Source organism: Pseudoliparis swirei, chromosome 23 (assembly GCF_029220125.1).
Source record: "Pseudoliparis swirei isolate HS2019 ecotype Mariana Trench chromosome 23, NWPU_hadal_v1, whole genome shotgun sequence".
NCBI classification, from domain to species: Eukaryota; Metazoa; Chordata; class Actinopteri; order Perciformes; family Liparidae; genus Pseudoliparis; species Pseudoliparis swirei.
In genome coordinates, this window is record NC_079410.1 from 5,134,860 (window position 1) to 5,160,712 (window position 25,853).

The window sequence follows — 25,853 nt, forward strand, 5'->3', positions numbered from 1 at the left end:
GCTCGACGGGAACAAAGCGGACCGCGGTGACAGCGAGAGGGAAACGCCGGACAAGAGAACGATGAAAACGCTTAATGAGCTGAAAACGCGGCGACCCCGTGCACCACGCCGTACTTTCATGTTTAAAAAACGGCCCATTCGGTCTAATTTAGCCACGTCTTTGTTCCCGATGCCTTTGAAGTGGGCTAATCGTGCTCCTTACCCACCCCCCCTCCAAATTGCTAATCAAAGAAATTCCCCATGTTTACTCACTTATCCTCACATGCAGGACCACTCACGTGTCCATGTGCGCGGGGGGGGGGGGGGGGGGTCAAAAGTGCATGTCGCGCAGCCAAAGGCTTCGTTTTATTGTGTTGTGTTTGAGTCTGAACTGTATATATGATATATGAATATAACTCACGCCGGGGCTCCAGGCATATGTGGAATCGTACTTTTTTTTCTTTCTACCTCACTTCATCTTTTGGCAAATATCAGTAAGATTTATGAGCTCTGCAGAGTTATGTGCCCCGTCGGTCCTTTTGTTTTAAAGGTTGTATTTTAGATTGTCTTTTTTATACGGCTCTTTGGAATTTTGGTTCTGCATATCAACTCAAAATCAAATGCTTTAAAAAAAAAAAGAGAGAAAAAGGTTTTATCTGGTTAAATTACGCTCTTATTTAAAATAAATAAGATTTGATGAATGCACATGGCTTTTGGTGAGAGCAATGTGTTTTGTTGTATGTCTCTCTCACACACACACACACACACACACACGGCAAGGCAATACACCTGCCTGGAACTCATCTGAAAGCACTGTGGTGGTGGGTGGCGTGCGGTCGGCTGCAGGACACACGCACACAGGTGTTGAGCCTCCAGCCCAGCGCTGCAACCACCATGGCAATCACAAAAATGACGATGATGAGTCAGCAGAATGCCAGAGCAGAGCACTTGACCCCCCCCCCTCCAGAAACGACGATGAGAGACGTCTACGGAGCGATTAAGCGTGAATCATAACTTTCCACTCATTTGCCGTGAACCTGCAGCACAGAGGGGGCTATTGTACGAGGTATTTATAGAGGGCGCTCTTTTGATGTTGCTCTCTAATTACCGTGATTACACATTATTATTCCCCTATTAGAACATCAACCGAATACCCCGAGTATTGGAGGGAGTTATAGGACAATTTCGAAATTACAAAATGCCTTTTTTTCTTCCTCAAAGGGAGGAGAAATCAGCAAATGTTGTTCGACGAAGGGGTTAACGAGAATAAGGGTCAAAGGTTATCCTCGTGTAAAAGAGAGAATCAACTTCCATCTTTCACATCTGTCTTGAAATCAAACATTGTGTTTTGTGTATCGCTAAAAGTTCATTTGAAACTTTATATATATTTTACAGAAGAGCACATTCCCTGATGATACCTTTCCTGGTATAATAAATAAAAAAGGAAATTACTTTTTTTGTGGGGGGGGGGGATTTTCACAAATCTGATCATTGCTTTAAAAAAATTAAATAAAGTAAAACAAAAGTATTTCCAGAATGAAAATAATGTATTTTTAAAATGTAGTTATTTATAATATTTTCCAATTAATTGATGGATCAAGTATTAATCGATAGGTTGAGATAATTATCACGCTTCTAAAGTTAAATACACTAATTAAAAACTCTGCATTGGCTGAAAAACACATTTTCCCAAAGAAAACATTTTTATATTTTTATTTTGGGATATTTTTTAGATCTGTGGTTTTTACTGGACAGTTAAAATACATTTAGTTGATCTAATAACTGCATTATATTACCAATATAAACCCGTTGTATCCTTTACTTCAATATTAATTTCCCCTCTTAGACAATAAGGTTGAAAACGTCCGTTCAGTGAAACATAACTGCGTCAGCCGCCAGGTCAAACGAGTTCATATCCGACTGACTCACTACATTAACTCATATTATAATAGTGCGGATCAATATTTAACTTTATTCAACGTGAATGCTGTATTTAAAAAAAAAGAGGAAAAAATAGAAAAAGAAACCCGGCTGGACCGGAGTTGAGATATTGAGGGACGTGAAGGAAAAAGATGAGGATGGAGGGATGAGGAGGGGATAGTTTGCGGCCCCGGGAGGCCGATCCCACGCCGCTGTTGTTTTGCAATGAACTCCTAAAGCCTTCATTTCCCTCGGAGGGGGGGGCGGCGACGGGGGCCGCCGAGTCCACAGCCCGGATTCGCACGCACAAGCCCCGAGGGCGGCTGGGGGGGGGGGGGGGGGGGCAAACTCCTGTGTGTGTGTGTGTGTTTGAAACCGTCCTGACAGGAGACAGGTGAGGGCACACAGAGATGTTGTTTTGTGCATACCTGCCTCGTGCACACCTGTGGTCACTTCAGCTGGAGTGTGTGTTTGTTGTGAGGTTCTCCTGTGCGGGCCCTCGGCCTGCAGGAGCTGCAGGAGCCGCTCCCCCTGAGACAATGTAGGGGGGGGGGGGGGGGACGCCGGCGGTAACCCTACCTGTCTGCGTCGGCCTGGTTCAGGTAAAGGTTACCGTGCCGACGCAGCATCACGCCGGGCTCTGGTGGATGACGATGAATTGGCGAGCCGAGGGCCGAGGCGTTAGTTTGGGAGGCGTGTATTCTACCGGCTTTGCTCGGCCGAAGAAATATACAATTAGTATTCAAAAGCGACAAACATAACTTTGAGGTTTATACATCACCCATTGGCGTGAGCACGGGAGATGTTAACCGGAGCGTGGGGAGGCCCGGGCGACACTTTGCTCAAGGACACAAAGCGCAATCCCGTTCGAGAGCCCCGGGAGCCTCGGGTCAAACCATCTCCAACCCGACAGGAGCGTCTCCAGATAGCATCAGTGCCCGGGCCTAATCCCAAGAAGAAATAAAACAACAACAACACCCTCCACACGACACATGAAGATGAGGAGGAGGAAGAGGAGAGGCATTGATTCGGTGCAGAAGAAGAGGGAACAGAGAGAGAGAGAGTTGTGGATATGGCATGGGGTAGGAATTTGGAATGTGAAATGACTAATGCAATTGCTCAACCCACAACAAGAACACGCTCTGCCTGGAGCGACCACGGGGCTGAGTGCATACCTCCTTGGGGGGCCGAGCGCTCCGGACTGGGGTGGTGGCGGAGCTCCTCACTGCGGAGGTGGAGGAGGAGGAGGAGGAGGAGGAGGTGTCTCCATGCGGGATGCTCAATGTTGAAATGATGGATTTTCACCTGACGACAGAGAATACAACTTTATTACCGTATGAATAAAAACTCACACCTGTATTCAGAGAGGCGTCGATCAGAGCTGAGCTGATCGGTCGATTACTTGACCAACAGAAAAATAGCCAGCTTTTATTTTGATAAGACTTTTAAGCTCTGGAGTCTTTTTTGTTAATGCGTGAGCTTCATATTTTTTTATATTTCGTGCACAGTTCCCTCCAAAAACTGGATATCAGCATTTTTTTATACCAAGAATGTCGCCACCACCAGCCGGCCGTTTGGCTACTTTAGGACTTTTTTAAAAAGCGAAAACTCCCCAAATTATGACTTGTCGCTGCTTATTTTTGCTGCAGACATATTGACCCCCTTGACCTTGAGAGATTGATGCTAGAATGTAAACAAGAAACTGAACACAGACTCAATAGAAGATCGATAGATCATCATCAGATGACCCTTTCGGTCAGCCACTTTCTTCTTTTGTTGAATTTTGATTTTTGTATATTTTGCTGATCGAAATAAACTAAACTAGAACGGGCACTCGGTAGAGCGCATACCGTCGCCACATTTTGGCATTAGTTGCATGCCAATTGGATAAAAAGAAGAGTTTGACCTTTTCGTGACCTTGACCTTTGACCCAATCGATCCCAAAATCGAATCAAATGGTCCCCGGATAATAACCAATCATCCCACCAAATTTCATGCGATTCGGTTTAATACTTTTTGAGTTATGCGAGTAACACGCATACAAATAAATAAATTAATAAATACACGGCGATCAAAACTTAACCTTCCGCATTTTCAATGCGAAGGTAACTAAACTAAACTAAACTATGAGGGTGACGTCACCCGTCAGAGAGACGCTGCAGACTCCTGTTGTTTCATCTCAAGAGACTCTTGAGTTCTCAGATCCTGTCAGGAGTGACCGACAGAGGAGCGAGGACGCGTCCCCGAGCAGAGCCGGTGGAGGTTTCGGTCAGCGTGGAGAAGTTGACCATTTACTTGCTGCGTCATGCGCGGCAGGAAGTCGAGAGGCCCGACAACGAGACCGACGATCCAAGCCGGACTTGGCCGGACGCGTCCGCTCCTAAATACCCGCCGTCGTCCCGTAGCGGCCGATTAGCAAAAATGCTCAGCGTGTCGCTCGAAGCCCGACGAGGTGGCGCTGTTGCACGCTGCACGCGTCCAATCGGGAAACACCACTTCCTCATGACACCGGCTACTTGAACTTTGACCCCCTCTGCTCGTATATGTATCCGCCGTGCAAAGGATTGTGGGTCGGATTCGTCAGAAGAGGCCCGCTCGCGACCAGACGCGGTCGTACTGACGACAGGCTACGTCCGACGTGCCGGGCATACCTCATCTTTATCTGGCGCGCTCGTCATTGTGGTAGCGTCGATATCGGAATGCGCCGTTGTGAGTCGTGAGAGCGTTTCTCTGGACCGAACGATGAATCGACGAATCATAAAAAGAGAAACTGAATCGACGGTCGTGGCTCGACAGCGTTCAGGTCACACCCACGGAGTCGCCAGCTGGCTTCTGATTCAACCAAAGTGCATAAAATCCTAAATAATAATATGTTTCCAAGAAACACACGAGAGGAGCAAAGAAGGAGCAAGAAATGGGCCGAAGGCTCCAAGGTATGCGGCTACAGACGCATACCCACTGGGAAGCTCCTGGGGGAGGCTGTTCCCATGCCGCCCCGCAGACACACCTGCGGCGCGAGCAGCCGGGTTCACATTGCAGGACATGATAAGACCTCGTGCGCCTTCATCACGGCCTCCCATGTGCTGGATATATGCTACTCCTCTGCCTTTCTCTCAGCTGCACACACACACACACACACACACACACACACACACACACACACACACACACACTTCCCTGACCTCCATTACAACCGAAACAAAACTTTCCCAGATCAACAATATCCGACGGAGAGAAAACACAGATAAAGGGGAAGAGCGGTGCGTTCTCTCAGGCAGCAACATCTCCTCCGGAGAAAAGAAGGAGGGGAAGAAGAAAAGGCCGGAATGTCGTCCGTGATTATTTATTTATTACCGCCGCAATTATTTCACCCGGAGTCCATTCGGTGATCCGACTCATTAAGTCGTCGCCGTCACTCAGAGACGACGCGGCGCGGCCGCAGGAAGCTGTCGGGCCGGAGGACGCCCGTCATCCCGCCGCGGGGCTGGACGCCATCTCTCATCCCCCAGAGGTCTGGGTGTCACAGGTGGTCTGGCCACAGGGCTGCGTGTGTGTGTGTGTGTGTGTGTGTGACAGCTGAGCTCCGAGGTCAGACTAAATAAAGCTGTGAGGAAGAACAAGAGCCGGGAAATGAGCTTCTTCTCTCCTTCTCCACCTTTGGGGTCAATTTGACCCCATTCAACGTCTCTAAAAAAATTATTAACATTATTTTCCTAATTTATTGGGGACAACTGGGAAAACATAAAATTCACATGATATGTTTTCAATGTCCTGGACACAACTTGTACGCATCGGTGTCAATTTGACCCCAGGCTGTTTTTCACTGTAAAACATATAAGAACTAGAATGGGCACTCGGTAGAGCGCATACCTTCGCATATCACAAGATTGGGCATTGAATTATGAACATGTTGGCATTAATTCAATTCAATTCAGTAAAATTGACCCAATGGTACAAATTACAAATTTGTCTGACCTATCCATGATCTGTACCATAGACATCCCTGATCCCAAAACCTCACATCGTCCCAGGAAAACTCCCACCAAATAACCTTCAGGGGAAAAGGTTTAAAACTTTTTGAGAGAGCAATAGACAGGATCCCCAAATAGGATGGACAGATGCAATAGATGTAATGTACAGAAGGACAGATTTTAGAGTTAAAATACATTCAATGAATATGACAGAGTGTATGAATAGTTCATAGTAGGCATATTCCACGATGGAGACCTGACATTTAAACTTGGCAGATGGCGGTGGGAAGGATTTCGGAGGTCTCAACAGGACAGTGGGTAGTCAAGATGTTCGGAATTTGAAGGTAACAGGATGGTTAAAGAAAACATTACAAATTAAAAATTAAATAACCCCATAAGACTGAAAGTAAAGGACTTCCGGGAGAAAAGAGTTAGTACGTGTGATTGAGAGATGAAAATTCATCCTGGAGAAAAAGAGGAGATAGGTACCGCCATCCTCCACGTCCCCGGCAGCTATAAGCCTATAGCAGCATATCAAGGGGCTGGACCAGGGCAAACCTGATTCAGCCCTAACTATAAACTCTGTCAAAGAGGAAGGTCTTAAGTCTACTCTTACGAGGTGACTGTGTCTGCGTCCCGGACTGAAATTGGAAGCTGGTTCCATAAAAGAGGAGCTTGATAACTAAAGGCTCTGGCTCCCATTCTACTTTTTAAGACTCTAGGAACTACAAGTAGTCCCGCATTTAGTGGCGTAGCTCTCTAGTGGGCAATATGTACGACAAGCTCCTTAAGATATGATGGAGCATCACCAATCAAGGCTTTGTAGGTTAAGAAGAATTTTAAAAGTGATTCTTGATTTTACTGGGAGCCAGTGCAGAGCAGCTAGTGCAGGAGTGATGTGATCTCTTTCTTAGTTTTAGTGAGAACACGAGCTGCAGCATTCTGGATCAACTGGAGGGACCTAAGAGATTTATTAGAGCAGCCTGCTAATAAGGAGTTGCAGTAATCCAGTCTCAAGTAACGAACGTGAACCAATTTTTCTGCATCTTTTGAGACAAGATGTGCCTGATTTTTGAAATATTACGTAGATGAAAGAATGCAGTCCTTGAGATTTGCTTTACGTGGGAGTTAAAGGACAAGTCCCGATCAAAGATAACGCCAAGATTCTTTACAGTGGTGTTGGATGCCAGGGCAATGCCGTCTACAGAATCCACATCACCAGATAATTGATCTCTGAGGTGCTCAGGGCCGATTAAAATTACTTCGGTTTTGTCTGAGTTTAACATCAAGAAGTTGCAGGTCATCCATGTTTTTATGTCTTTAAGACATGCTTGAATTTTACAGAGTTGGTTGCTCTCCTCTGGTATGCCAATTGGATAAAAATTGACCGTGCTATGGTAAAAAGAAGATTTTGACCTATCCATGACCTTGACCTTTGACCCGATCAATCCCAAAATCTAATCAAATGGTCCCCGGATAATAACCAATCATCCCACCAAATTTCATGCGATTCGGTTTAAAACTTTTTTTGTTATGCGAATAACACTCATACAAATAAATAAATAAATACATAAATAAATCAAAACATAACCTTCCGCATTTTCAATGCGAAGGTAAATATCAACTTTATTATTTATTTAAAGGGCTATTTAGGTAGTCAACAAACAAACATAAAGTACCTGACATTTAAACTTGGGAAACAATATTAATTCTAATCATTTCCTGGAGGTTTTAACTGCTGGGGTCAAAAAGGGTAAAAGATGTTCGTAAATTTGAAGGTAACAGGATGGTTAAAGTAAAACATTACAAATTAAAAAATTAAATAAATAAGACTGACATTAAAGGAAGTAAATAAAATAGTATTTGTGTCTCCAGACAACCGACAGCCAACCAAAAGGCCCCTGGACACAGACGTGGAGAAGGGCCCCGCCACCTCTCCTCCACGTATCGGAGCGAGAGAGAACACGTCGTGTTGGTCTCTTCGTGGCTGCTCGTGTCTTCGCGGTCATTTTGCATCTCTTCGTGGTTATTTTGCATCTCTTTTTGCCCGTTTTGCATCTCTTTTTTGTCATTTTGTGTCTTGTAGATCAGCATTTGTTCCTTTTCAGAGTTGTCGTCATGGCTGCTTTGTGAGTCTTTGCAGTCGTCTTGCAGCACCTCTTTGTGGTCGTTTTGTGTCTCTTTGTCGTTGTCTGTCGTGTCTTTGAAGTTGTTTTGCGTCTCTTTTTTCCCCGGATCATTTTGCATCTCTTATAGTCATTTAGTATTTTCGTTTTGCACCTTGCATCTGTTATGTGTCTCTTTGAGGTTGTCTTGCGTCTTATTGGAATCGTTCTCCATCCTTTGTAGTCGTCGTTTGTCTCTTTGAGGTTGTCTTGCGTCTTATTGGAATCGTTCTGCATCCTTTGTAGTCGTTGTTTGTCTCTTTGAGGTTGTCTTGCGTCTTATTGGAATCGTTCTGCATCCTTTGTAGTCGTTGTTTGTCTCTTTGAGGTTGTCTTGCGTCTTATTGGAATCGTTCTGCATCCTTTGTAGTCGTTTTGTGTGTCTTTGAGGTTGTTTAACTGTTTTGAATTCTGATGATACCAACAAGCCAACTAACTACCGATCACCTTCTTACTCTGGTGTGTGTGTGTGTAGGGGGGGGGGGCTGTCTGGTCCCACCTCTCTGGACCCTTTTCCCACCACAACCCACTGAGACACTGGGAGCTTATGAGTTTCTCCCGTCATCTCTGACAGGCTCTCGTTTGCTTTCATTCAGCGTCTCATCACGGCTTCAAAGACGACTGGATCATCTCCCTCAGGGGTGAGGAGGGGGGGGGGGGAGTGAGAAGATCTGTGTGCCTTAAAAAAATGACTGGCATCCAAAAATTGTTGACCCAAGGCGTTTCTTTTGCTCCTCATAATTGGCTTCTTCACTCTGTCTGTCTTGGGCAATCATTGGAGAGTTATGATGAATTATACTCGCTGGAAAACATCATTAAATACGTTTCGCCGAAGTGATTCAACAACGTATAATTTTCTCTTGATGAACCAAAGAGTTCAATAGAGCGTTTTAGTGCGCAGCACACTGAGTGCTTTCTTCCTCTCCCCAACAACAACTCTGCGGCCGTGTTGTCTCACTGGGACCGGGACACTCATCCGGCGCTCCTCTTTCTTTGGTTCCACCTCAAGGAGCGACGTCACGAAATGGAATTCTTTAGGATCCAGCGAGGCGCCGCCAACATCTCTGCATCTGGATCCTGCGTTCAAATATACTTCAAAGTCTACAATAACATGTCCCACTTTATGTGTCTTATCAATCCAACAAATAATGAATTACATGTGACTCATGACATTCGAGGTAATTGTATTTTACGTGATTATTTCCATTTTATTTTAGGATTCTTTCTATATATACTTAACTGCACTTTAGAAAGAAGAATATTTTTTTTACGATTTTTTTTTTCTCCCATGACAACATCTAAATACTATAACTGCATGTTCATGAATCAATAATAATATATTAGAATATATTATATGTATTATAGACCGATATGATATTCACAATACTTTAATTGTGCATTTTGCAATTGTAATTTTTCTGGTAACACAAGTGTACTTTTACGAAAGTGAGATTTCTATTGCATTTTAGTTATGATATATGATATATTTATTATTTATATAAGTCATTGTAGAGCTCTAATTTAAGAGGAAAATATAAAAACCTCAGAATACTGGATCCGTACCAACATTTTGTATCTAACTTTACAAAAAGATTAATTTAAATCTATATAATAAAACATTCACCGCGTGCACACAAATGGGACGTCGCTTCTTCGTGGCGGTAACGACCGGACAGAACTAAAAGTTTGTGCATTAAGCGACAAACTGGGCGTGACCCCGAGCTCTCGGTCAGTCGGAGTGACGTGGTCGTGCTCCGCACCTGGAGAATGGATTCCGGTTTGTGCCCGTGGTGCTCAGGTGTGGAGGAAAACCAGTAAGCTCATCTCATCCTTTCCTCAGGGCTGAAAGATAAAGGACGGACATGGAGAACTCCATGACCTTGAGAGAGAGAGAGAGAGAGGGAGAGAGAGAGAGAGAGAGAGAGGTAAATGTGCCTCATGTACTGTTTGGAAATGGTTTGAAGGGGGAGGCCTTGTCTCTCTCTCTCTCTCTCTCTCTCTCTCTGCTCTGAGCAACAGGTTAAAGCTGTGCACATCCAGCCACCGCCCCGGGGATGTGTTATGACAACCGAAAACGTCGAACTGCGAGAGCAAGAAGTGGCATGAACAGACCTCAAGGTTTTTCTGACATGTGTGTGTGTGTGGGTGGGGGGGGGTGAAAAGGACCTCTGTTGAGAAGTGTCTCTAGCCTGAAGATACAACCATCAACTCAAGCACCGTCAGGCAGCCAAGAGAAGAAAAAAACTGTCTGGGCCCGACTTGCCATCGCTGGGCTGGACGAGGTAAACAAATATGGCCACAAGGATGCTTGGATCTGGTTGATGGAGGGTTGGAGGAAGGGGATTGAGATGTGCTGTTGTGACGACGCCAGGCGGCGCCCCCAGGATGCTTACCCCCCCCCCCCACTAAATCACCGAGGAGCTGTTGGGAAATGTTCACAGCTTGTTCTGGGAAGTCCAATCTCTCCACGTTCACACAGTCCTTTCGCATCTTCGCAAAACAAAACCTCAGACATCCTCCCCACGGTGACTTACTGACACCTTTGATATCGTTCGTTTCAGGGTGTCTCTGGCCTGCAGGCGAGGAGGAAGCCTCCGGATGGACAGGCAGGAATATTCTGACACCTACCTGTGGAAAGAAAAAGAAAAGAGGAGAGTCCTATTAGACTGAATCAGGGTGAGCTGACAAAAGCTCGCCCCGGGACATGTCTCACAAAGTCTTTCCTGCCACATGTCTACATGTCAACAGATTATGTTATATGCTCTCAGAGTCTGTCTCGGGTAAGAGGGGAAAGGATCTCTGCTATCACACCTGTCAGCTACGCATTAGAGAATATCAAATATAATGGAAGACGTAGCCTGCAGCCTGGATTAAAATGTGGGAAGTTTACCATCGATTGGAACAACCTGGGTGAAAGGTTGACGCGTCCACAGTGGGGTGTTGTTGAGAGCCAGTGTCAGTGTCCTGGCTCACCTTACTGACATAAAACCAAGAAGGACATTTCATATGGTTAAATACACGATGGGTTGGGGATTTGGTTTCTGACTGAGTGGTAGGCTATGTATGTTGAACTAGCAAAGGATCGTTAATTAAAAGGAAACAAACACATACCACACATTTGCAGTCAACAGCGGGTAGCCAGTCACTAACTAACTATGATACAAACGGCAGGTAACAAACATGTCCGACATTCTTTGCCTTAAAAAGAAGTCTGTGAAATAGTTTCAATTTCTGTATCTAAAATTCGAGGCAGAGTGAGCGCTCCTCGTTTAACGTCCATCTCTCCGTCTCTCTCTCTCTGGCGGCGTGACGCAACTTCCGCTTTCCTACTTCCGTACACAACCCGATGACGTGTACAGCCCACGACCGTTAGCTGGCTAGCCAGCTAGCTGCGCCACCTGTCAGATTAAAACGGCGCGAGAAACAACAACAACACCAGAGGAATCCAGAAGAGGAGTCAACAAACAAACAAGATGGAGACTCTTTACCACCAGACGAACAGGTGAGTGCGTTTCCGGTGTGTCGGAAACCGTTAAAGTCCTCAACAGGCTAGCTGTAGCGCGCTAATATCCCCATTCGTGATCATCTGGACGTTTCTAAGTGTTTATCTAAACCGTGTGTGGTTTTTATGTATTATTTATTATTATCCTGAATTAGGCAAATCCAGGAGGTGCAGTCGTACATGGGAGATCTGGAGAAGACGGACCGTGAGTCGGTGCACTGTGAGTAGACACGTGATTTAAACTCTGTGCATCCTCTGTTTCTTCGGGTCTGTTCAGTGATGACGGGGGGGGGGGGGGAAGTGGGTGGAGGTCGGGGTGGGGGCTCAATCAGGTCAGAGCCCGGCTGGTGCCACGACAGGAAGGGGCAGGAATGGGTGCAGTGGCAGCGAACTGGGAGGGCTTCTTCCAGATAATGGTGGGAGCCAAGCAGGAGACACCCCTGATTCTCTTCCTCCTTCCTCCTTCCCACATGATGACGTCAACATGTGTGTTGAACCCAGAGGAGGACGCAGCGCGCTCAGTCTACGCACCGTGTTTTGCATTGAAGTGAACAAGCGCATACTGCGGCTTCCTTACTGTCGTTGTGTGACATTAATTCCCTCTTCTTCTGTGTTTTTGTTTCCTTTTCTCATTATTCAAGTGTTAGAGAACGAGCTGCTGGCCAGGATCGACCAGATCTTCAACCAATTAGAACGCCTGGAAATCCTGTCGGGCAAAGAGCCGCCAAACCGACGGCAGAACGCCAAAGTGTGAGTGTTTGAGGGAGTCGGTTGACGGTGACCCCCGAAGGCCAAGAGCCGGCAGGGCGAGCCGTGTATATAAATATATATATATATGACCAAGGCAGAGGGTGGTAGGGTGTAGGAGAGGAGACGAGGAGACGAGGAGACGAGCAGCCCCGTGGCGACGTGGATCTGTGAAAACATTCACATGTTTTTCCTCCACGCCGAATTAAAAGGCGAATCAACAGTTCTGCTGTTTCCTTCTGTTCCCTCAGGCGAGTGGACCAGCTGAAGTACGATGTCCAACACCTTCGGACCGCTCTGCAGAATTTCCAGCACCGACGCTACGCCAGAGAGGCCCAGGACCGGGAGAGGGAGGAGCTCATGAGCCGGACCTTCACCACCAACGTAGGTCAAACGGACCTCATGCATCCGTAATGTTGCGGCTCCAAAGCTCAGGCTGGGCGGAGGGAAGGTGGCACTTTGCCCGGTACGAAGAAGTCCTCTGATAAAAAGACGGTCGGCACAAATGCGATAGGGCTCCGTGAACTTTGAGTCTCTGTCCGGTTGTAAAATACAAACGAGCTGAACGTGGAATAAGAACTACAAATCAAACCTTTTGTTCTTGTCCAATAGGACGCCGATACCTCCATCCCCATGGACGAGACCCTGCAGTTAAACTCCAACTTGCAAAACGCGCACAAAGGCATGGACGACATCCTGGGCAGCGGCAGCGGCATCCTCAGCGGCCTGCGCGCCCAGAGATCTACACTGAAGGTGCGTGAGTCGGATTTAAAACAAGACCCCCAAATTAAAGATATCAATTAACCCTTGTGTTGCCTTCGGGTCATTTTGACCCGATTCAATGTTTAATGTCGGTGTTCTTTCGGGAGTCAACAAACAAACATAAAGTACCTCACACTTAAACTTGGAAAACAATATTAATTCTAATAATTTTCTGGAGATTTTAATAGCTGGGGTCAAATTGAACCCAAAGGGTAAAATATGTTAGTAAATATAAAGGTAACAGGAGGGTTAAACATTGAATCGGGTCATATTGACCCGAAGGCGACACAAGGGTTAAGAGATGAGATTTTAAAAAAAAATCTAGATTCAGGAACCGGTATTAAACTGTAAGGCTGTCAGAGAATCGGATTCCCCTCGACACTTAACAATATTATCGTGATATCTCTATAAATGACACGAGTCACATTTTGTCTCGGCGTTTTGTCTTTTTTTTAGCAAATTAAAAAGCCTTAAAATACGAGTGTGGAGAGAAGCTGTAAGCACCATCGTACAAAAGCACGATTCAAGAGCTCGTGCGTGTATCCCGACGCGGTAATGTGCATCCCACCCGACGGGAGAGTTCTCCTCTCGTTCCCTGCATCGTTCCGGGTTGAGTTGCTCGCTCCCTGACCCGGCTTTCTGGCGTCGACGTTGCTCACAATAGTCTTATTGTTGCTCGGCCGGAGGGTGAGTCCTGGTTTCCAGGGAGGAGATGCTCTTCCTGGTTTCGCTCCGGGCCTCCTCTTATCAGGGTGCGTCCCGCGTTGTCTCGCCGTCGGGGGAGGGCGTCGGCGCGCAACGTCTCCCAAAAAAAATCCACCGAATTAGTTTGGGATAATTACGAAGCGTTCGCGCGAAGCCAAAACACTCGTAATCTGAACTCGTGATCTTCCCTCCGCTCGCCACAGGGGAGCCACAAGAAGATGCTGGACGTGGCCAACATGCTGGGGCTGTCCAACACGGTGATGAGGCTCGTCGAGAGGCGAGCCACCACGGATAAGTTGATCATGGTGGGCGGCATGCTGGCCACCTGCGTCTTCATGTTCCTGGTGGTCCGGTACCTGGGCTGACCTCCGACCTCACGTCCTGGACATTTCTGCAGCGGCCTTCGTGATATGGGAAAAAAAAGTGGCGCCATTTACAAATAGTGCCATTACAGTTTGTTTACCACCATTTCAATTATTCTGGGCACTTTTTTTGTAAAGGGGTTGATGAAGATCCTCACGAGTCTGTATTTTTATTCCACTTGAAGCTCCGATAGAGCCGTGAACTCTTCCTCAAGACGACCGCCGCAGATCCAGAATCTCGTCTCTCCAAACCACTCTGACTGTAAATCACTCTCCACCGTTTCTAAAAACAAACTTCAAACTGATCTTTATGCTCAGCTTGTGACCAGCGGCCTGTTTTATGTCTCTGAGTCATTCTGGTTTGTGCATAGCAACAGAAATACTAAATGCTCCGTTTCATTTCAACTCATTTAATTTAGTCCCCGAAGAATAGTTTAGTTTGTTCTGATGCATCACTTCTGAATACTTTCTCTTTGGTCTGTCTCACTATGTGAGTGACTTAACTCTTCTTGAATAAAACATGTTTAATTTCCTCATCATTCTGCTGGTTTCAGGTCGGTGTATTCAGGGTAACAAGGGCGCCCTCTAGGGGTCAGTCTGCGTCACTGCCCCCTCCGGACGGAGCGAGGGCTTCACTCTGGCGACGAGTCGTTGGATGAAATGTTACCGCCGACATATTACAGAAAAACACATGAACTCAAGATTTTATTAGCTGAAACGGTGCTTAGAAAATACAGAGTTGCTCCTGTCGGACAGATCCCGATCCTCCGCCTCAGCCCCTCTTCAGCGGGCGAATTTATAAACAAACGTGATAAAATACGTACACTCCACCGTCTCCCACACATCTCGGCTTGCCGCTTCTTTTTTTTTTTCCCAATACCAAAACCTCTAGAATGTTAATCGGTTAATCTACAGCAGTTGTATTTACAAAATTACACAAAAAGCAAAAAACACAGCTCGTCATTTTTGGAAAATAATTTAAAAACAGAAAAATACAATTATTGCAGTATTCTACATTCTTGTGATGCAAAACGCACCATCTCGATGTACAGATTTTCAGTGCAATTTATTCAGGTGCACCCCCCACCACGGGGAACAGGAGCCCCCGGCATCACATCCCCCCCCCCCGATCCAGAGCGAGGGCGTTCTTATGTCAGACAGAGTTTGGACCCCACAGCTGGAATTTCATCTGGTCATCATCATCGGTGGGATTCTTCACATTACACACTGATATATGTACAAGTTACTGCATTACACATTATGAGAGCGAGGGAGGAGCCAGTAGTCATGGAAACATAAACGATATCAGTAAATGTAAGTACGTCTCATTCCAGAGGCGCCCGCCCGTCACGTGACCGCCTCGCGGCGCCGGCCGTTTCTTCTGGCTGCCGAGATGAGAAACACCGAACACACACAGAGAAACTCCAGTGGCTTCTCCGATTTATCATTGGAACATAAATAGATGTTATTATTAAACCTCAAGCAGGAACAGAAAAAACCGCGAGGACGTTGCGTCATAAATCTGACCCACCGGTTTAGACGTTTTCGGGCAACACATGATAAAAAAGAAAAGAAACAAAAAACTCACGAGCCAGAAGAAAATGTTAATGTGCGTTGAGTTAACCCGACGGCGCCACTTTGTGGCTACGACTTCTGCGCCGCGCTGGCCGGCGAAGGGGAAGTTCATCCACGGCTTCCTGTCTCGCCGCTCAAAGACTTGGACTCTGAAACCCGGAGCCGAGCCGCTTCGGGGCGGGTCACTCGCCCGGGCGGTCGGGACCAGAACTCCTTCGCTTTGCGTCGCGGCTCAAGAGCCGTGGTTGGGTGGGTGCTGGAGGTCCTGCCCCGAGAAGATGGGGTGGAGCAGCGGGTGGAGCTGGAGAGCGGCCGCCGCCGCGGCCTGCGAGGGACGTTGTGCGAAAAGTGTGGGGTAGAGGGCGTGAGGAACATGATGGAGCGCTAAGGGCGTGTGATGAAGAGCGGACGCCGGGATGATGTGGATAGGCTGACCGGCGAGGAAGGCCGTGTGGTGGGCGGGAATCAGCCCGGCGTGTCCGAGCGAGTGACCCAGAGAGTGACCTAGGGAGTGACCTAGGGAGTGGCTCAGGGAGTGACCTAGAGAGTGACCTAGAGTGTGTCCTAGGGAGTGGCCTAGGGAGTGGCCCAGAGGAGACAGGGAGATGGGGGTGAGGTGGTGCTGGGGAATGTGGTGCACCTGGGCCAACTGGGCGTGCGCCGGGTGGGGGTGGTGGCCCGGGTGGAGTCCCATGGCGGCGGCGTGGTGCTGCAGGATGGCGTGCTGCATGGTGGTGAGGGACGTGCCGGAGCCCATGGTCATGGCGGGCTGCTGGATGTGGATCTGCTGCATGGTGGGGGGAGGCGGAGCCGGCAGCATGGCGGCGGCCGAGGGAAACGTCTTGACCTGCTTGGCCATGAGCTGCTGCTGGATGTGCTGCTGCGCCGCCTGCTGCAGCTTGCTGTACTTCTCCATCTCCTCCGGCGTGAAGGTGATGGGCTGACTCTCCAGCGGCGCCAGGCCGCCCTCCTCCGCCTCCAGGCCGTCCTCCTCCATGCCGGGCGGCGGGTACGCCGGGTAGGCGTGCATCGGCTGCATCTCCGTCACGAGGGAGTCCATCGCGGGGTCCTGACCCGCTTCGTCTCGGTACTGGGGCGCCATCGCGGACGGGTCCCGGTCGAACGGCGGCTGGGCCTCCGGGAGCGGCTGGGCCTCGGCGGCGGGGCGCGGCGTCTCCTCCTCCGGCGCCGCCGCCGCCATCGCCGGGGCCTCCTCCGCCTTCTGCACCGGCGGGGCCGGCGGAGGAGGAGGGGGGGGGAACTCCCGGATGGCCTCCACCAGGATGACCTCCGGCTCGGCGCACTTCCCCGCCCCTGACCGCTCCCCCTCGGCGGGCCTGGTGAGCGGGATCATCGGCCTCTTGCCGGCCTGCAGCTTCCCGAACAGCGGCAGCGCGGCTCGGCTCCCGGGGGCCGGCGGCAGCTTGGGGCCGAAGTACCCCTGCGGCGGGTCTTTGATCTTCATCCCGGATTTAGTTCCCGCGGTGGAATCGTCCGATCTTTTCTTTGACTGGACCTTCTCCAGCAGCTGGCGTGCGGTGAGGCTGTTTTTCTGCTCGCCGGCGTCCCGCGAGCCCCCGAACCTCAGCGACTGCGAGCCGGCGCCGCGGCTCGGGCCCCGCGACGAAGACGAGCGCGGCGACTGGGAGCGGTAGATGCACGAGCGGTTGAAGTCTCGGCGCTGCGCCTCCGCATCCACCCGGGCCTTCGGGGCCCGCCGGCGAGAGGAGCCCTTGGTGGAGCTGGAGGAGCTGCGGCTGTAGCTCCGCCTCCAGGATCGGGCGCTGGTGCTGCGGCTCCAGCTGCTCGAGCTCCTGGAGCTGCTGCGGCGCCGCCGCCGGCGCCCCTTCCTGCGGCCGTAGCTGCGCGAGCGAGAGCGCGACTCCTCCTCCGAGGAGGACGACGAGGACCGGCGCCTCCCGGAGCGCCGCCGCCCCCGGCTCCCCCGCCGCTCGTACTCGGAGTCCGACGAGCGCTTGGAGCGCCGGCGCCGCCGCCGCCCCTCCTTGCTGTCGTCGCTGTAGCTGGACGAGTAGCTGCGGCTGTAGGCGGAGGAGGAGCGCTCCGAGCTGCTGGAGTACGAGCGGCTGCGGGAGGCGTGGCCTCCGCGGCGGCGCCGGTGGCTGCTGCCGCGACGCTCCTCCCGCCTGGAGGAGCGGCTGCAGGACCGACGAGACTCCTCGCTGCGGCGGCGCCGCGGCTCCCGGGGACTCGACCTGTGGCGCCGCGAGCGCTGGGCGGTGGCGCCGCCCTCCTCCTCGCTCTCGCTGCTGGGCGGCCGACCCGGACCGGGGCTCTTCTGGGCCGAGGTGGAGCAGGAGGCGCTCTGAGGGGCGCCGGAGTCCGTCTTCTGCCGCTTGGAGCCGCCGCGCTCCTCGGAGGAGGCGGCCTTGTCGGCGCCTTTCCCGGCGCCTCCTTCCTCCGCTCCGGACTTGCAAGGCGCTTCCTTCGTGGCGCGTTTCCTCTTCCTCGACTCGGCTCCTGCATTTCCCGTAGCCCCTCCCCCTGCGGGTGCCAGCGTAACAGAGGAGGCGACGGCTTTATCCTCCGACTTTGGTTTCTCCTTCTCCTTCTCCCCACCCGTCGCCTCCTCTGGATCCGGAGCCTTGTTTTTGCTCTTCTTCCGTTTGTGTTTCTTCTTCTTCTTCGGCTTCTCCTGCGTGGCCTCCGTCTCGCCCTCCGCCTCCTCTTTCGCTCCCTTGTCTTTTCCTTTGCGCTTCGAGCTCTTTGCGGACTTCTTGTGCTTCTTCTTCTTCTTCTTCTTCTTCTTGGCGCCGGTCGCCAGCTTCTGCTCCTCTCCTTCCGGTTGGCCGGGCTCCCCCCCCGCCGGCGCCGGCTTGTCTTTGTCGGCGCCGCCCGGTTTACTCGTCTTCTCTACGTCGGCCGTCGACTCTCTCCTCTTGTCGTCGGATTCCTCCCCGGGCTTCGAGGACTTCGCCGCCTTCCCGCCGCCGCGCGCCCCTTTGTTGCGGGACAGCTTGAAGTCGAAGTAGAGCGGGTTGCAGCTGTAGGACAGCGACGGCGGGGCTCTGGTGAACTCCAGGAGCTCGGAGGGCCACTGCAGGGTCGTTCTCTCGTCTTTACTCAGCACCGGGAAGAAGGGCCCGGTGGGGATTTTAGGGCCCGAGTTGGAATCCAGAGGATCCTGCGCGCTCTCGGCTTTCCGTTTCGGGGAACTGGGAACGATGGGAGCCGCTTCCGCCTCCGCCGCAGACGCCTCCTCCGTCTTGACCGCGGGCGACGGAGGAGCCGGCTCGGGCTCCGGGGACGGAGGGACCTCATCTTGCTCTTTTTCAGTCTCGCACTCTTTGACGTCGGGCTCCGTCTGTTCGGGACTACCTTCGTCCTTCTTCTCTTCCTCCTCCTCTTCGTCGTCCTCCTCGTCCTTCTCCTGCACCTTGTCTTCCTCATCTTTGGTCGAACACTGATCGGTGGCCTTCATGAACAGCAGAAACTGGAAGCGAGGCTTCACCCGGCAGTGAGCCGGAGGGATGTAGTGATAGTACTCCGGCTCCTGTCCGGCGTAGCCTTCCTCTTTCTTCATCATCATCTTCAGTTTGTTGAGCGTGGAGGCTAGAGAGGCTCCGTCGTCAGGCGGCTGCGCCACTTCCTCCACGACGGCGGCCTCTCCTTCCTCCCCTCCTCCGGATCCTTCCTTCGGGCTGTTTGTGCTGCTGCCCGACGTCTCCTCCTGCCCTCCTCCGGCCTTCTCTCCTCCCTGCTGGCTCTCCTCGGCCTCCACGGCTTCCTCGCCGTGATCCGCGAACGCCGCCGCGACCGTCTCCAGCTTCACGGGGGCCTTCTTGGCGAACGAGAAGGACACGCTGACTTTGGACGCTGCGCTCGGCGTCGGGGAGGTGGCGCTGTTCTTCCCCAGCGAGAAGCTGACGGTCGGCGCCGGCTTCGGGGAAATTTCCTCAATTTTATCTGCAAACGCTCCGTCCAGGACGCCGTCCGTGAACGCCGTGTTCTCCGGCGTCAGGTCGCCGTCTTCCGGCATCTCGTCGTCGATGGCCACCGTCGTGGGTTTGAACATGGGCCCGCTCCCTGGAGTGCTGGAACACAAGCGCATGATAACGATGAGTGAATGACCCTTCGATAACCACGGGGCCGACTGCACTCACTGAATAAATATCACATTTTTTGGAAAAAAGGAAAAGCAACAGAGGGATCTGCAACATGCATTTGTAGGATAAATCCAGGATGTCAAACTGATCCAGTGAAAACTAATTGGTAAAATAATAAATTTGTTTGCAGTGACCCTTGATGTGTTTTGAAAGCCGGCCAGCAGGGGGCGCTGCAGGAACAGAGTCTTACCGGTCCTGTTGTTTCCTCTGCTCGGCCAGCTCGTGCAACCGCCGCAGCATCTTTTCGTGCTTCTTCCCACCTTTGCGTGTTCGCGACGAGACGTTACGAGCAAACTCCCTCTGCTTGAGCTCTTTGAGCCGCTGCGTTAAACGAAAAACAAAAAGCCCATCAGGGATCTCTCCTCCCACGGAAAACAAAAAGACAAGCGGGATAGGCGACACTCGGACGTACCTGCTTGTGAGCGTGGTCGTACGAGTTGATGTGGTTGTCAAACTCCTGGTGCTTGGTGTACTGCTTGTCACAGAGCTCACAGTAGAAATTGGCTCTCAGGTCTTCCAGAGCCTTCGCGATGGCCTCCTCCTTTTCCATCTGGTCCTGTTGTCGATAGGAAACGCAGAAAGGAATTGGCGAGTGCGTTTCAGACGCAGCCTTCACGAGCGCGTGTGACGGAACCAGCACCGACTCACAGAACGACACGCGGCTGACGGGCCTCACCTTGTATTTCTGCCGCAGTTCTTCCGTGTCCTCCTTCTCCACTTCGAGCACTCTTCTCTTCTCGGTGGCGTCCTCTGCATAGTCCAGCTTTTTAAAAAAAAGACAAAAACAGACACGGCCGTTACAGCATTCGCAGAAAACTAAATAAAACTCCTGGATCAAAGTCCAGCTTCATCTTATATTCTATGGTTATATATATATATATTACAACAAAAAACAAGATACAAAACTAAAAATATATATATATATTTTGTTTTTTATCTTGTTTATTGTTTTATTTTCTTCTTTATTTTATATTAATTTTCTGATTTATTTTGATTTCAATTTAGGATAGTAATTTATAAGCATTTGTTGCTTCTACCTATACCTTTTCAGTCTCTTTTGTATATTTTATAGGATAATATTGTATTGTATTTGATTTGATTGACTGAATAAAAAATACAAACAAACAAAAACTAATATATATATGTGGACAAATGAGCTACGGGGGCTGTGATTGGTCCATTTGTGGTTTCTGATGCCGACAGATTGCTTAAGTCCAACTGAAGAATCAAAACAAGTCCTCAGTCTACAAAAAAACGCATAAAGTGTGTGATTTAGAGAGCAGACATTCACACTGCGGCAGTTGGATTGGCGTGATGGATTGTGGGAGCACGTCAGCATTCCTCCACAATCCTCAAGAAAGCTGAATGACACTCGGCGGAAACCTTGAAGGTCAAACGCAATTTACGGCAAGAACTGAAATTCCAGGAACGTTCGCGTTGTGCAGATTTAAGGCGTCTTCGTGTTTATCGAGGCTTCATCGCGTTTGACGGGCCGTCCGTACACATCCACGGAGGCGTTTCCTTCGGGGTCACGGCTCGCGGCAGTCAGGATCTGCGACGGACATCTCGACGCTCAAGTTTCAGACCTCAGTGGAGCTGAAGGGACATGAACCCACACCGTGAATCTCTCTCTGCCGACAGATTAACATCGGGCACCTATAAATTCATTCAGGCGAGTGCTGCTGGCGGCCGCTGCGCCGAGATCGGTCCGTCGGGTTGGGGAAGCGCGATCGATGATTTCAGAGATCTATTATTTTATCCGCTCGACGCCGCCGAGCTTCACGCGACTCTCTGCAGGCCCGGCGTGTTCTCGGTGGATTTAAAAGCATCCGATAATTCTCCCGGAGACGGTTTGCAATATCAGGTGAACGATCGGCGGTCGCGTTACCACACGGTCCTGATTTCAAATCCCTCTCGGGCAATGAATTTAGTGTGAAGGAGAACCACGGAGTCCAGTAAGTGGCTCCATGGAGCGCGTTTGGTTCGTCTGCTGTAGAAACACGGCGGCCGTTTGTGTACAGAAACAGCTCATTTAAAACAATACTTATTTTAAAGTGATTATACATTGGAGAAAACCATTTCCCATTGTTTTCTGTTCAATGACGGGGAAAAAAAGAAGCCTGACGTTAAGCACAATGTGAAAACGGGTGAAATAAACAGCGTCTTACCTCCATCTCCATCCGTCCCATCCCCATGACGTCATATTTGAGGGTGATGGGCACGGGGTCGGTGCGTCCTGAGGGAGAAGAGACAGAGGAGAGGACGAGGTGAGTTTCCGAGGCGGGGACGGGGGGCCAGCTCGGAGACAGCCTGCTTTTAGAGCATATAGGGTGCTGGGGTTAGAGAAGTTTGCCTTGAAGTGCAAAGAGACCAGAAAGCTACAGTGAACCAAACACCAGCCATTCTCACAGCTTACTGCAGCCACGGAGACCGAGTTACCTCTTCACGTTACGTTTGACCCGGCTGCTGATTTGCATTTTTTTTTTAATGAGTCGCATTAACTGAAATTAAGGGCAACAGAGACAGTTAAAAGTTCACTAGAAACAAAAAGAAAAGCGTCAGCTTGAAGCCAATCTGAGCGCGTATCTCGTCAGTGTAGTCGCACGACGCACCGCCCCCTCCTCCGCCCGCCCACTGCTGCAGTCCTGTTAAACCAGAATGCCAAATTTATCAAGGACGCTACAGCTTGAGGGGCTGTGTGTGGTGCGTCAGTGTGTGTGTGTGTGTGTGTGTGTGTGAGTAGGGAGTTGCACCAGGCCGAGCAGCTGCTGCCACTGCTCACTGAGCACCACTGCGACACAAAGCCTCCCGATATTATCTCGGGTCTATTGCCGACACTTGCACCCTTCAACTGTCCCGATGTCCAAGTTCACCCCCCCCACCCCCACCCTCCACCTCCCCCCCATCCCATAATATTTCAATTTCATTACGTAAGCTGTGAAAAGAGCTGGATCGGAAGGAAATTAACTGTAGGAAAATAAACAAACCAAAGACGACCAAAAAAATCAGAATGAAACATTAAAGATATAAAATATATATATATATTTTAAAAAAAAATCAAAACTACTTTGTAGATTGACACAGAATTGCTTAATCCACTCATAAATCAGCCAAACAAAGCAGAGAGAAAGACAGTAAAAAATTAAAAAAGGACACAAGCACTGAACTACAGCAGAGTGACGTCACAGGCCAGGTATCGCCATGGTGACAGTGCAAGGGATGGGGCTACTTACCTGGTAAAACATGGGTAGGGAAGGGTGGGGGAAGGAAGGGGAGACAGACAGACAGACAGGGGGAGGGGAGAGGGGGAGGGGCGGTCTCAAAACAAAAAGGCATACAAATAATTTGGACTATTCTGCTGCTCCTGTTGCCAGGCAGATACAATAATCAATCTTACTGATAGTGATTATCAATTAAGTTTGGTTTCAGTTTTTTTATTCACACATATTCAAGTTTTTTATGAATTATTATTGTATGTATACCATTGGGCATATGGAATAACAACAAGCATTGGGCTTGAAAAGATGCTAATTAAATTAAATGCTGAGCCGTCTGAGCCCCAAAAGTTAAAAGGCCAATAAGATAAATGTTTCCACCGACTGCGAGTCAGTCAACATGTATAATGTAATAAATATTAATGCATTTGGAAGCTTTGAGCTCCCCTTAAACCACGAATGTATTACTTTAAAACACATTCGTACATTCCTGGTCGGAGGAAGGCAAGAATATTACTTCAATTCCAATATCTGTGTCATTCCTGTGCTTCCACCGATTAATTTAGTCCTCACAGCCCAATGACATATTCATTCTGAAATCATAAATGCATGGGCATTGTAACACATAACGGCCTAGCTGGACCCTCAGTCCCACTGCAGTGTCCGTCAGCCGGGCGGAAAACCGAACTCTTTTATTTCATGATTGCGTAAATTGCAGAGGCCGCATTCCACGAGGATTTTGCGAAGTCTCGATTCACGAGACGATCTACTGATAGACGTGCGTGCTCACGCTCTTTGCCCGACGGGCGCTAGAGACGTGAAACTCCGACAAACAAAAAAAAGGCGTTGGGTGTGTTGGCCGGCCACTGCAGTGGTCTGTCTGAGCGGAGTCGCAAGCCAGCCCCCGAATTAAAGATTAATGAACGATTACAGTCATCCCAAACTATCACCAATCTTTAAACACAGTGACGATACTTCCACATTACCCATTCCAGTGGAAACGAAAAAGGGACCAGACAAAAACAATGTGCATCTAAAATCACAGGGTGTGAATCACAAGGTTTATTAAAAAAAATAATTAAAAACTGAAAACAAACAAAATGACAATGTTCTAAGAGTAATTCATACGCATGATAATACACAAGCAGCAGAATGAGGACGAGTACAGAGAGAATTGAAAGCCGATGTGGCATTGGTGCTCTGATGAGAGGAAAAACAAAAGAAGAAATGGGAGAAATTAAAATAAAATAACAAAAACAATTCAATTGGGGGGATAAAATAACATTTACCACTAAGTTTACCATCAGCACAACATGGGCAGGATCAAATCACTGTAAAAAAGAAACACCAATTGGTTAAGCAGGAAGATTGAGGCACATAGAGAAGGGGGGGTGGGGTTGGGAGTGTGGTTTAGGGGGGGGGGGGTTTAATACCAGAGGGGCTTCAGTGTGTCACCCCCTCACCCCCCCACACACACCCCCGCATCCCTTCACTCAGGGCTCGGTGCTTACAGGGATTTCCTCTCACCACTCTCCCCCAACCACCGGTCCCCGTCCCCCGGCTCCGAGCCCGGCGGCGTCTCAACCGGCATGCGATCCCCAAGTTACCGAACTAGCCCCCCTTTCAAAGTAAGAGTCCCGTTTCCCTGCATCAGTAAAAGAAAACGTCACTTTTTTTTCCCACCGTCACCAAGCAGAAACGATTAGAAATCCCATCAGGATCCGTAATGATTACAGATGCTGATGACATATTGAGTCAGACGGGTAAAGGGAAAAAGAAGAAGCGTATCTTTAAAAAAGTGTCATAAATCAAAAGTAAGATCTACTTTTCGAGAGTCTGTTACAGGGAAAGTGTCTTTTTTTATATATATATTTTTTTTACGTGTCCAAAATCATTCGCTACTCACTATATAGAGGATTTATATAGTGAGTTTGTAATTTTGTTTACTGCCCGAATGTCGAGTGACATATTCATGTAGAGCACAACCCATGGTCACGAACCAAGCACCGTGTCCCATCATGCATTGCACCGAAGGAAAAATGGCAGACGGACGAGAGGAGAGAGAGAGCATCACCACACCAACACCCACAAAGTATTTAGTAATTTGGGAAAATACGCCCCCGGCATATACCGCTTTACTACTTCCGCTTCTTACCTTTCACAATAAAAGCTCTCGACAACGATTATGTATCGATCACAAACATGCACGACGTAATCGACGACGCGGAGGAGAAGAAAAGCACGAGGAGTGTCCGATAAGAGTTTTCTTCATTTTGCTGCCGAGCTCTCTAAATAATCCTCTCCACAGAACCACTGGGCGGCGGGCAGGGAGCGAATGAGTGAATCATTTCAGACACAGCTGTGGTTTAATATCTAGTCCTGGATGACAGATGCCTCGAGGGACGACCACCATTCCTCCTCCCCCCTTTTTTTTGCCCCGCAGACAGCCCAGTTAGCAAACACCCCCCCTGGGATTCTTTAGTTTCCTCGCTCTCCTACGGCAAGCGGGCTTGTTTTGGGACAAGTGAACACATGACCCACATAAAAAGGTACCCGAGGAAAGAGCCGGCGAGGCTTTGAGCAGTGCTTAGAGTGGAGTCCGCGTCGCCGTGTGGCCGCAAGGTTTTTACTAAAGTACACTTTGAGAAAAATATGTGAAGTATGCAGCCGTCAGGAGGGATTAATCTCTCTGCGTGGTGTGAAAGTAGTCGCTCGGCGTTACCTCCAACACTGCTTAAAGCCCCCAGGTGAGTGTGACGGTTCGAGGCAGGCAGTGCACCTCTGGGACAAACATGCTGTGCAGGAGGGGCAAAGAAACAGGAG

General features: G+C 49.4%; 2 protein-coding genes and 1 long non-coding RNA gene across 8 annotated transcripts in view; 1 reads left to right on the forward strand and 2 right to left on the reverse strand.

Moving 5' to 3' along the window:
* Positions 1–9,815: 9,815 nt before the first annotated feature.
* LOC130188068 (uncharacterized) lies at positions 9,816–11,061 on the reverse strand. The gene is made up of 3 exons (XR_008830558.1): positions 10,926–11,061; positions 10,570–10,663; positions 9,816–9,914 (listed from the first exon to the last, which is right to left on the reverse strand). It is a non-coding gene; the product is annotated as an uncharacterized LOC130188068 (long non-coding RNA).
* A 331-nt stretch (positions 11,062–11,392) lies between these two features.
* On the forward strand, positions 11,393–14,652 carry gosr2 (golgi SNAP receptor complex member 2). Its single transcript, XM_056406133.1, has 6 exons — positions 11,393–11,537; positions 11,693–11,757; positions 12,179–12,287; positions 12,536–12,668; positions 12,897–13,037; positions 13,955–14,652. The coding sequence occupies exons 1-6, from the start codon at positions 11,509–11,511 to the stop codon at positions 14,114–14,116; spliced, it is 639 nt and encodes a 212-aa protein (XP_056262108.1). The 5' UTR covers positions 11,393–11,508; the 3' UTR covers positions 14,117–14,652.
* A 153-nt stretch (positions 14,653–14,805) lies between these two features.
* The window catches only part of gpatch8 (G patch domain containing 8), a 26,092-nt gene continuing 15,044 nt past the window's right edge, over positions 14,806–25,853 (reverse strand). For 4 of the 6 annotated variants that reach the window (XM_056406126.1, XM_056406129.1, XM_056406128.1 and 1 more), the window contains 5 exons: positions 21,984–22,051; positions 20,492–20,578; positions 20,228–20,371; positions 20,006–20,136; positions 14,806–19,743 (listed from right to left, as the gene is read on the reverse strand). In XM_056406126.1, coding sequence (XP_056262101.1) covers positions 15,921–19,743; positions 20,006–20,136; positions 20,228–20,371; positions 20,492–20,578; positions 21,984–22,051 — 4,253 coding nt within the window. In that variant the 3' untranslated portion in view covers positions 14,806–15,920. Of the gene's footprint in view, positions 19,744–20,005; positions 20,137–20,227; positions 20,372–20,491; positions 20,579–21,983; positions 22,052–24,319; positions 24,362–25,853 lie in introns of all 6 variants that reach the window. The other 2 variants (XM_056406130.1, XM_056406131.1) reach the window with 2 other exon arrangements.